This window comes from Gavialis gangeticus, unplaced genomic scaffold (assembly GCF_001723915.1).
Source record: "Gavialis gangeticus isolate Ggan-Ray unplaced genomic scaffold, GavGan_comp1, whole genome shotgun sequence".
Taxonomy (NCBI): domain Eukaryota; kingdom Metazoa; phylum Chordata; order Crocodylia; family Gavialidae; genus Gavialis; species Gavialis gangeticus.
The window spans coordinates 95674240-95686345 of record NW_017728992.1 but is presented as its reverse complement, the minus strand read 5'-3'; the positions used below and the strand labels follow the sequence as shown (position 1 = coordinate 95686345).

The 12106-nt window shown below is 43.1% G+C and overlaps 1 protein-coding gene across 1 annotated transcript; it reads left to right on the top strand.

The window, feature by feature from the left end:
• Nucleotides 1-119: 119 nt before the first annotated feature.
• LOC109303618 (myosin regulatory light chain 2, smooth muscle minor isoform) lies at nt 120-11837 on the top strand. The gene is made up of 4 exons (XM_019525820.1): nt 120-216; nt 5923-6121; nt 6311-6472; nt 10819-11837. The coding sequence occupies exons 2-4, from the start codon at nt 5938-5940 to the stop codon at nt 10989-10991; spliced, it is 519 nt and encodes a 172-aa protein (XP_019381365.1). The 5' UTR covers nt 120-216; nt 5923-5937; the 3' UTR covers nt 10992-11837.
• Nucleotides 11838-12106: the final 269 nt, after the last annotated feature.

Genomic DNA, 12106 nt, shown 5'->3' with positions numbered 1-12106 from the left:
GAGTGAATAGCAAGGGTCCTGCTGACTAGCTCCCGACCTCCCCCCTGCTGTGCTTGTATCACTGCCCCGCTCCTCTCGCAAATGGTTGAGCCTGTCCCTTGCCCTTCCCCCCCCAGCCACGGTGGGTGGTGGTGCGCTCCGGAAGCGCAGGGCAGCGGCGGCAGTAGCGGGTGTTCGCGCTCTTAGTCGGACCCGATTCTCAGCTGCGGCCGTTGGGTGAGGATGTGTGGTGCTCCGGTGGGGCCGGGGCCGGGGCCGGGTCGGGCCGGAGGAGAGGGGGAATCAGCCAGCCGGGGAGCCCAGGGGTCCGGTCGTAGAGCGCATGCGCGGGTGGCAGCCTCACGTCATCGTTGATATCAACTTCGGGGGGAAGTAAAATGGCCGCCCTGGGCCGGCCGTTGTGGCAGAGAGTGCTGGGGTACGCTGCGAAGTGCTCCCTCAGTCTTCTCTTCGGCAACTAAACACGCCTGGTTCCATCAGCTTGTCCTGGCAAGTCACGTCCCCCAGCCGTTTTCGTTTCCTTCCACGGTTCTGTCAAACTTGTCCATGTCCTTTCCGTAGCAGGGGGCACAAAACTGGACACAGGACTCCAGATGTAGCCTCACCAGTGCTGAATAGAGGTGAAGAGTCACTTCCCTGGCCCTGCTGGCAGCGTTCCTGCTAATGCAGCTGCTGCACTCCTCACCCCAGAAGAGTGCTGCTTGCAGGATGGTGGACTGTTGGCCACTTTCAGAACAAGGCAGAGTGAATGAAGTGTGTGGTCTTTGAAGGAAAAGCTTTTCGTGAGAAGTTTAGCCTCTGCATTTGTCAGTTTTGAGTCACTGCAGGCTAGGGACGGGAACTGCCTGCACCAGGCCCTGTCTTGGGATGCGCTTCAGTAGCGCCACCCGCAGGCTCTAGCCAGGCATTTCTCAACCCATGGGTCGTGACCCAAAAGTGGGTCACAAGAATATATAAAGGGGTCATGAACAAACTTTAAAAATGGTTTCTCTTTTAGAGGAGAAAAGCATAAGAACCTCTCCCCCCCCCCAACCCCCTTCCCCCACAGGCTGGCAGACTTCCAGCTTGCAAAGGGCTGCTTGGGGCCCCTCCTGCCTGACACACCCACCCCTGCCCCATGTATCCCCTGCCCCACACATTAGGGGGGCTGGGGGCAGCAGGTTGAGAGTGAGGGGCACTGGGTTGAGACCGGCCATTGATGTTTACAGATGGGTCCTGGTACAAAAAGGATTGAGAACCACTGCTCTAGCCCACTTTAGGAAGTAAAGGAGGAAGGGACATTAGAGGGAGAGTTTCTTGCACCAGCACAAGAAGGTCATACTGTTGTTTCTCATTGGACCGATGTATTGGTGCACCTCTTTATCGGATTGGCACCGATATAAAGAAAATTGACTGTATCGGAAATTAGCCTGATGTGGCCAATAAACGGCCTGTGCATGCACACAGCTCCAGCACAGCACATAGGCAGTGAGGAGCACAGCCTGACAGCTTGGAGAGCTGCATGTAGCTGGTAAGTCTGTTGTGGTGGGAGGGAAGGGGCATGGGGGGACAGATCAAGGCCCCTCCCATGAGAGAGGGAGTGGGGCAGGGGCTGGTACAGGCACTGCCTAGCTGCGGTGGGGAGGGGCAGGGCACAGGATGGAGCTGTGACTTGTCTGGGGGGGCGCAGGCTGCTGTGGGCTGGGGTTGGGGCTGCACTGGGCTCTTTCTTGCAGGGGCTGGGCCGGGGTGCAGTTGGGGCGGGTAGTGGTGGCACTGGGAGAGGGGTTGAAGGGGGCTATGCCCCCCCCTCCCCATAGTCCCCTCCTAGCGCTGCTGCCACCCACCCCAAGTAGAGCCTTGCCCAGCCCCTGCTGGGAAGAGCCTGGCGCAGCCCTGGCCCCAGCCCACAGCTGCAGCCTGCCCTTCCCCAAGCAGATCTGGGGAGCATATGCTGTCTATGCCCTCCCAGGGTGGACACAGCAGCGGGAGCCACCCCCCCACCCCCCAATGAGCTTCAGCTCTGTCCGACGCCCAGCCCCACCCCAGCTGGGCAGTGTCTACCCCAACCCCACTTCTTCCTTCACCTAAGGGGCCTCAATCTGCCCCCTCCTCTTCCACCACGACAGACTTACCAGCCGGCCACTGCTCTTCAAGTTGCTGTGCTGTGTATCAGAAATCAGATCAGTATTGGCCGATATGCCTTCTTAAAAATTGGCTATCAGTGTCGTCCCCCAAAATCTGTATCAGTGCACCCCTAGTTTCTCAGGATTGTGGTTGTACTTGGCGCATGGGCTCCTCACCCACTGAAACAAATCTAACACCCTAACCTAACCTGCTACAAGAGAAGCCAGAGAACCACAGCAGCCCATGTCTGCTTCTATGAAATGTGGTTACACTCCAGAGAGCCCAGGTAGAGGGAAGCAGACCTGCTACAGAGGAAGGCAAAAGCCCCCACAGTTGATGCCAACCTGGCTATAGGGAAATATTTCAAACTGAAGGGGGAGAAGACTGCCCCTTGCACACTCCCCTCTCCTGTTCTTCATTGCGGTTCTTCTTGCCTCTTGTGCTGGTTCGGAATAGCCCCTGCCAAGAACAGGAATTGTTACAACTGGAGCTGTTTGTCGTGCTAACTCCGTGCAGGGTATAATGTAAAAAAAACCTGAAACTGTTTGTTTCAGTTAGTGAGGAGCCCATGTGCCAGGTACAACTGCACAACGTTCTTGTGCCTGGTGCAGGAGACTCTCTCCCTAATCTCCCTTTCTCTTTGGCTTCTGAACTGAGCTAGAGCCTACCAGTGGAGCTAGTGAAGCACATACCAGCATGGGGCCTGGTGCAGTCAGTTCCTGCCTCTAGCCTGTAATGACTCAAAACTGATGAACCCCAGAGCTAAAATAATTGAAAGTAGTTTGTTTAAAGACCACATGTTTAATTCTGCATTAATCTGAAAGTGACCAAAGGGCATTGTCATACAAGCATTATTCCTCTGTCTTGGGTGAAGTAGTTTAACATTTCTAGAGGTCTGAAAGTTCATTTCCCTCAAATTGCCATCAAGGTTGGGTTGGTTAGTTTGAGAGAGGTCAAAGAGGGAGTGGTTCTTAAGTGGGTGTGTGGGTGTGTGTATTATTATATATGCGTGTGTCATGAAACCTGATTTTGCTTTAGAAAACAAAGTGCTGAGCATCCAGCAGCTCCCACTGAAGTTCAGTTTAGGATTGTTTTGTTTGTAGAATTAACTTGAACTCTCACTGGGATAGGATGGAGGTGAGAGGGTAGTACCACGTTCATAAACCTTTGATGCTTAGTACTTCTGTGAGCTTGGGGTTGAATGGGGCTGCAGACCAAAGCTGAGATGTTGTTGCTAGTTGTGCTGGTAACCAACCAACTTTGAAAGCTAAGCTAATGAAAGTCTGGCGGTCCTCAGTGCCACCCCACAAATGTCACATGCACATGAAAGGAATGGGGAAAAAGCCTAGACCTGCTTGATTTACTGCAGCCATGGGGTATTTATTCACAAGTCATAGCAAGATGCATGGTTGAATGCAGCACTAGAAAGGACACAAGTGAAGAGCATGGAAAGTGAATTAACTCAATTTACATCTTGTAGTATGGTTCAGATTCCAGGTGAGATCCGCCAGAGTTAATTATCCAGTGAAGACGTCAGCACTACTGCTTTGAACATTTTGCTTGGGAGACTAGTGAAAGCACTCGAAAGAGTGCTTTCCCATGTTGCTCAGATTGGTAACTGGTTTGTATTTAGGTCAGGGGTGTCAAACTCCTCTGGTCTCACAGGCTACATATGGGGAGCAGGCCTGGTCTGCAGGCTGGATAGGGTCCACAGACTGGGCTTGCAGTCCAGATCCAACATACAAGGCCAGTATGATTTGGATACTATGTACAGTGTGCTGCTTGCAGTTCACAAGTTGACTTCAGCCTGTGCACCTGTATGCTGTATGCACCAGCCTCACATGCAGCTCATAGGGCATGTCTGGGGTGGGCACAGGGTCAGTCTGGGGCATGTGCTGCACGTAGCACCTACACCATACTGGGCCCACAGACTGGCTCCAATCTGGACTAGTCCTGGCTCCAGTGTGGAGGGCCAGACTGGCATGGGCACTGCATGCAGTGCACGGCCCTGACCAGCCACACACTCTGGATTCAGCACATGCAGCTGGTCCAGATCCAGCATGCAGGGCTTGTCTGGTGCAAGCACCACATGCAGACATACCTTACTGACCCCTTGTGATGTGTGCATGCTGGCTGCAGCCCCTGCTGCATGCAGCCCATGCCAGATGGGCTCCACATGCCATATGCATGGGTGGTACTGGTGCATGCTGCATATGGTATCTGGGGTTGGTGTCAGACCCACACACAGCACTGTGGGCTCAATGATTGGCTCCTGAGCTGTATCTTTGACACCCCTGGTTTAGATGATTGTTTAATGTAGGAAGCTTCATTTTTTTTCTTGTATGCTAGACCTGCCTATAAGCAAGCAAGTTTTAAAATTATAAAACCAAATAGGTATCTGCCACACGTATTTTAGTTAATGGATCTATAATGTGCAGCTTCTACCAGGTGTATAATTGAAAAAATAATAGGCGAGAGAAGGAACAAAGATTGCTATCCAAGTCCAAAATATTAAATGCATAACACTTTCCAAGTATGAAATTCAGGTGCTTTCAAGTTTTCTTTGTGTGTGAGTTTCTCTTCTACTAGCTGGCTAACTGAAGTGCAAGTCTCCTGGTCTAATCACACAGAGCTTTTGGGGAAGCCTTGAAAAGATGAATGTTGCTTTGATGAATCTCAGGTCCATAGCAGTAGAGCTGTCTACCTACAGGTTAATGTATCAAGAATTGAAATCTCCAACTCATAAGTGTTTCCACAAAGGTTGAAATTGTTTAGGAGATTTCAGCCCCTGTGTCTCCAACAAGTACAACTTTGTTGTTTAAAAAAAGAAAAAGAAATATTTGATTGCAAATATTTCAAGGTCTGGCAGCTATCTGGCAAAGAAACCTTCTTGTTTCTTTTTGTCGTACAATCCCACCCTACCTTGACTTACGTTGCACATCAAACTTTAACTTGGCAATTACAGTTTTCAAGAATACTAGCGAAGGTCAGAAAAGTAAAGTGTAGGACTGAGATTCATTTCGTACTGTGGGGATCAAGTGTGATTCACTGTAACAGTGGCATGCATTATCTATTAAAATGTATATTAATTGCCAGACAATTTAACTAAGTATTTAAACTTGTAAGCTCTGTTTATGTATCTGAGTTTCTTTCCTGTCATTTGGATAACTGAGGTATAAGTTTCCCTCTTTAGTTATGCGATGCTTGGTCATGTACTTTGTCTTACATAATCAACAGATTTTGTACCACCAAACTGAAAAGTTCATAAAAGTACACTATTTCAAATTGTCATAGGGTTTGAAACCAGGGAGCTTCACTGTAACTACTGATCCTTGGGAGTGTTGTCTAATATTGGCATAGCACATTTAATAAACTTTGCTTGTGCACGTTGTGCAGTATATTTCTATTTATTTTTGTCTATTTGTTTTGTTCTTAAAGTTGTTACAAGGTTGTTAGGATGATAGTGAAATGTTATATAGTACAGGGGAAGGGGTTTAACCCTTTATCAGATCATTTCCAGTCTTGAGAATTCAGAAGATCTAATTATGTCAGCTTCTGTGTAAATCAAGCCTCCCTCATTTTTTTAAGCTAAAGTCTTTGAATAACTTTTTTGGTTGGGACCCTAGCTATCATTTTTATGTACTCATTTTTCTTTTCTGCTTTTCTACACTTAGTAGAGAATGGTGTATGTGGGACGAGTTAGGAAACACACCAGTAAGTTATCCATTTTCTAGGCTATATAATATGTAACTGTACATTTTACTACAACAAGTATTAAGTTTGTGCTTTAATCATTGTACTTATTTTCTCCCCTAGAATCCAGTAATCAACATGTCTAGCAAAAGAGCAAAGACAAAGACCGCCAAAAAGCGCCCTCAGCGCGCCACCTCCAATGTATTTGCAATGTTCGATCAGTCACAAATTCAGGAATTCAAAGAGGCCTTTAACATGATTGATCAGAACAGAGATGGCTTCGTTGACAAAGAAGACTTGCATGATATGCTTGCTTCCCTTGGTAATGTTCTCTGGTTATAAAATTGTTGCTTTATTAATAGGTGTCTCAAATTATTCTAGTTGAATAAATGTAAAAAAAAATCAAAAGCGAGAATTGTGAAAGGTATTTCAAATTACACAATATTGTGTAGGTTGACAAGTGCCTGCTGTGCTTTTTAAACTTAAAAAATAAATATTTTTTTACTTGTAGGGAAGAATCCAACTGATGAATACCTAGATGCCATGATGAATGAGGCTCCAGGCCCTATAAACTTCACTATGTTCCTTACAATGTTTGGAGAGAAGTTAAATGGCACAGATCCAGAAGATGTAATCAGAAATGCTTTTGCTTGTTTTGATGAAGAGGCAACTGGTAAGTGAACAAAATATCTGCTAGGATTGAACTGTAAAATCCTATAATCTAATCTTTTTGGATCACAGGCTTATTTCTGTTTTAAAAGCTGTGTTAGTCTGAAGTTAGGCAACAGGCAGGGTAGAAATGCACCGTATGGACAAGTTGGTCTATAAGGGGCATCTTAACACTTTAAAAAAAAGGCAAAAAAGCAAAATAATGTTTCAGTAAATCGTGCAACTTCTGGATGACAAGTAGTAATAAGTATTTCACTTATTAAATGAGCAGAAATGAAGATTGTCTCCCTTTGTGCTTATCCCTGAGCATTTCATACCAGCAGTAGTCTCCTGGAAGGGCCTGGAGAGTAATATATGTAACTAGGGAATGTGCCAGCTCCCCAGAGTGTAGTCAGAGATACAAACACAAGTACTTGAGGAGGAGGAATTTGGCACAACAGGAGGCTGTTCAGGCAAAACCTTTCAGAATTCAAAAGGTAACTGAAATGTGAAGCTTGCTGTCTGAGCATAATGGACCTGGCCCCCTCTCCACTGCCAAACATGCAAGCCTTCCACATAGCCTGGAACTTCTACAGTATGGGATTTCAAAGAATGAGATATTTGTTGAAACTGCTTAGGCTTTTGTTCATGCAGTCATCTAGACTACAGTAATCCCTTCTGTGGCCTAGGTGCCAGTCATGTTGTGCCATCTGATAATCCTCTCCCTGAGCTGTTGCTCTGAAATTATCCCCCACTTTGGGAATTCTGTGGCTTCTTAGCAAAGTGACAGATTCTTCAGCCACAGAATCAAAGTCCTAGGGTCTTGTTTGAGAGAATTAAAGAGGTCACACCTCTCAGAACTGTTTCAAAATTTCTGCCAACTCGGACAGAAATCCCTGCCTTGATTTGTGTTTGGTTTATCCTTTCGAAGTTGTTTATAAAGGTGGAAATTTACCTTTTTTTCTTTTATCTTTCCAAATGAAAGCTGCAGTGTTACTGTAATAACTGACAGTAAAGGATGACTTCACAGCAAATTCTGCAGCTGTGATATTGCACTAGTCAGAATATTGGCTTCACTAGTGAGAAAACAAAACCCTGTAGTTATTTGAAAAGAAAGGTCCAGACTTCGTTAGCATACTCTGTTCTGTACCACAGATGTTAACACACCTGTAAGCTTATCTCAAATTGTCTACTATAGTATTTCAGTCTCGTTTGTGGGTATGTACACTGAACGTTTCAAAAGGTATTGTCCCATTTCAAATAGCTATTTTGAACTTTTATATTTTTGGCATCTTCTAGAAGGAAGGATATCCCCTTCCTTCTACAGTCTTTTAAATAAACGGCCCTCTTTTGTAAGGTCTTTTCAAATAGCAATTTACTTCTTCCTTCCTTAGGGAAATATATTTGTTGTCTTCTATCCTGCCGTTTGTTTGGGCTAATTATTTTGTCTGCACAGGTAGTCTTGGCTTCATCATACCTGTAGCTCTCTGTGTTTGCTAAAAGAGGTGTATGAATTAGGATGGAAAGAAAAAGTGAGTTAGAACTGTTAGTGTAATGATGCTAGTGTTATGGCGCTTCCTAGGTTATTGTAGTTGAAATAAATCTCATCAGTTAGTTTGGAAGGTGATTCTAATTCAGACCATCTCTAATAACAAGACTGACTCTTGTTATCCTTAGATTTTCCTAGAGAAGTTTTTAATTTCATCTCCAGTTTCTATTATAATGATTTTACAGCTTCTAGCATTTTACACCATTGCCTAATTTTATACTGAAACATAAATTTAACTTTTAACCAGGAATAATCTGTTTAAACGTTATTATATCCATTTGCTTTTTACTGATTGACTGTAAATCTGTTCTTCATAGTATCTTCTTGCACATATAGACCACTGTTGCTTTTGCATTTTACTAATTTTATGAGTTCTGCATTTTCAAGGTGTTCTTCCAACTGTCTTGAGCCCTTTTAAGTGGTAATAGTAATCTCCATCTGCAGATAGCTGTTTTGAGCCTGATTTGGCACAGTGTTACTCTAGATTTTTATCAGTGTGGCTCCCTTAAAGTGACTAAGGCCAAGTTATGCAATTTAAGTGCATTTCTGATGTGAACTAGAACTGTCAGTGATGAATTCTCTCTCTTCAATTTAATACAACTTTTTCTCTTTCCCAAGCAGTTTGTATTCTTTATCTTATCTTTTCATTTATTTAAGCTATTGTAGCATAACTGTCAAGTTAATCTAGAGTATTTATGATTAGCACAGGGAACTATATTTAATTGCACTGGCCTACTGGTTTCTCAGCTGTCTCTGTTTTTTCATACATGCACACCCATCTTTTGTTCACTTCTGTGCGCCCCAGAATCAGTCTGAGTATTTTTTTTTTGGCTTGATTATTTATTCCATGTGTGTTAACAAGGCTTTTTTGGGTATTCTGTCAGTATGTTTTGAGTTCTGTTATCTCCGTAATATTCTTGATATCCCAGCACTGGGTACGGGGATACCATACCCAGTTAGCTCCGCAGGTTTGATTACAAACTGCCTACCCACTTGCAGTTGGTTTGAAGTGTTGTAGCCATGGTGACCCAGAAAATAAGCAAGACACATGGGTTTTGCGGTGATATCTTTTTTACTGGCCCAGCTGTTACATATGTACTGGACGTGCCTACAGGAGATATTTACTGCAGTTGCCTAATTAGCTCCGCAGTAAACGTCTCAGAATTTACACATGCAGCCCTATTAGGCCACAGGAAACAAATATACTCTGCGGTAGGATAGTACTTATAAATGTATTTAGAAGTACTGTTCTGCTGCGGAATTTTTTACTCCACAGCAGCACACTTGTAGATGTTGACAAGGCTGACTGGGGCTGAATGGTGCTTCACTGTGGGGGCTGCCTGCTGGAGTACCCTCGTGCCCCAGCCAGCTCCTCTGCAACATGTTGAGTTGAGCAACCTCAGGCTGGCAGGCTGACTCCTCTGCGAGCTGAGGCTGCTCTAACTTGGCTCTACATGCCATGGTCCTAGGTACGAATTCAAATGGCACACCTGAGAGCAATAAACTCCAATATGGTATGCACTGGAGTTCATTGCTATATATTGATTGTATGTGTAGAGGTGCCCACTGAGGCACAGGCAGACAAAACTCCTACCAGCAAGAAGTTGAGCTTTTCTTGAATGCTAATCCCTATACCTTTTTCTGAAATGGACTTATCTTTATAAACTTAGAACAGATGGTTGTCTTCACTTTTTGAGGTGCTCAGTGCAATACTGTGGTCCTTCCCTAACCCTGTTAAGGTGGTGTTCTTCTGCTTTTATGCAAGAAACTGAGACGCTTTGATTTTTTTTTTCTTTTGGGTAAGCAATGAAGGCCTCGTGTAAGTGGAGAAATAACAGCCTGTTAATTGGCACATATAATGCATCTGAATTTAGATTAAACCCCATAACCGTTTTTTACACATGCTAGTTGTTTTGCTCCTCGTATGGTTTTCTGTCCTTTAGTCTCCTCCAAACTTTGCTTGCTGAGGTTGAGTCCATTTTTAAAATGGAATCTATTTGATTGAGTTTTGGTTGTTTCTACAGTCAGTTTGGCATCTATTTGTACGTTATATTCTCTGAACTTCTTTGGAATCATTTGGCAGCCAGTTGCTCTCATCTATTTCAGTTAAATTAACAGAATTTTCTATTCAGGATCCAAAACCTTGACTTCGCATTTTTGTACTTCTGTTAACAATTTCCTCTGTTCTTCTGTTTATCCCTTTTTATCACAAGATAAATAGCTATAGTTCTCCCATCTTCTCTGGCTTCCCTTCCATTCTATTTTCCTTCTTTCTTCCTCCTGAGTTAACTTGCCCAGTCCTGTCTAAAAGTCTTTTTTCAGTTATAAACCCTCTTCCTAGGCACATGCCATTGATTTCCTCTATATTCAAATAAATACCCAGTAGTAACAGAATGGGTATCAGTTCCCAGAGGAAACTGCCTTATTCAAGATAAAACATATAGTAGTAAAGTTGAGACAAATATGATCCTAAAAGCAAGTGACTCTATTTCTGTCTTTACAACTTGCTTGTTTTTCCTTTTAATTCTGTTTAAGGTACTTAACCACCTTTTAGTAATGCAGTATATCTCTGTAAATGGTCTTCTTTAGGAATCTGTGTAAATTGCATCAGAGTAAGCTTTCTTCCCAGTGAATTTGAACCTTTTGTAACACCCTAGAAATTTATTCTGGCTTCTTAGTGTAAATGTGTGTCTATAGCAGTTATTATGGCATACAATATCTTTAATATAACTGTGAACCCCCTCACTGTTGACACTTTTGCTTTGGAAGATTTGCTGCAAACAAATCTTCTTAGTTGATTCCCTTTCTATATTACATTCTAGGGTTTATTCAAGAAGATTACCTGAGAGAGTTGCTGACAACAATGGGAGACAGATTTACAGATGAAGAAGTTGATGAGCTGTACAGAGAGGCACCAGTAGACAAAAAGGGCAATTTCAATTACATCGAATTCACACGCATCCTTAAACATGGAGCAAAAGACAAAGATGACTGAACAAAACTCCAGACACCTGCAGCTAGATAACTTTGTTTTCCACTCATGTTTATTTCTCAGGGTATTTTTCCTGGTAGAATCTGTTGCATGCCTTTAGCTTTACAGCTGTTAACGCTTCTTCATATATTTATGGATTACAGACCATTTGGGCAAACTTGCATCAATATAATCATACTGGAAATGGGAGGTCTGTATTGTAACAATACAGATTTGGTAATAAAAAATAAGTGACTGTGAAGGCCCAGGAAAAAATTGCAATGTTTTTAGTTTTAGGTGGATTTTTACATTTTTTTATAACGTCATTTTCAAATAAAGATTGCTATTTAAGTAAAGTAGCTCATTTAAAATTTTTTTACTTGCAAAGAAGGAAAGGTTTCTCCCACCTTATCTAAATAATTTCTCCAAACAGAAGCAGTCAGGACATCTACTATTGACCTCTGTTTCAGCTCTAAAATACTAAGCGGTGATTTTATGACAATAATGGACACTCTTTGTTTAGTCTGTGCTGATCTTGTATGTACTGTGAAGTTACAGTTTTAGATAACATTGAGAAAGTTCCTATATTTCAGTCTCTGGTTCAAAGTAAATGAACAGTTCTGGTTTTAAAAGTCAGATTTGTCACAAATTATGGGACAAAAAATCCTAAGAATTGAGGTGATGCATCATAACTTTAACTCTTCCATTTCTCAAGTGATTTATTGGGTCATTAATTTTACACAGTTAATTAGGGTTTTTGTTTGTTTGCTTTTAAAGTAACATCCTTGCTTTTCTAAATGAGAAAATTATTTAATGGTGAATGACAGGAGACCTGCTACTTAGACCTCAGATACAGTGGGCGCATCTAAACAAGACACTACTGCGCAGTGGTTGCTGTGCATTTATTTAGTACTTGTATAAGCAGTGTACTAAATAAAAGTGCAGTACTAAATAAACGTGCGGTAGTGCCAGCAAATGCCTTTTAAGTGACACTACTGTGCAGTAGCATTTTGTCGTGGCTTTTGCTATGCAAGGCTACTACTGCACAGTCAGTGTTTTGTGTAGACGTGCCCAGTATCTCTCAGGTACAGAGCTGCAGAACTACTAGATGTTTTCACTATTGATAGAATTTTCCTTTT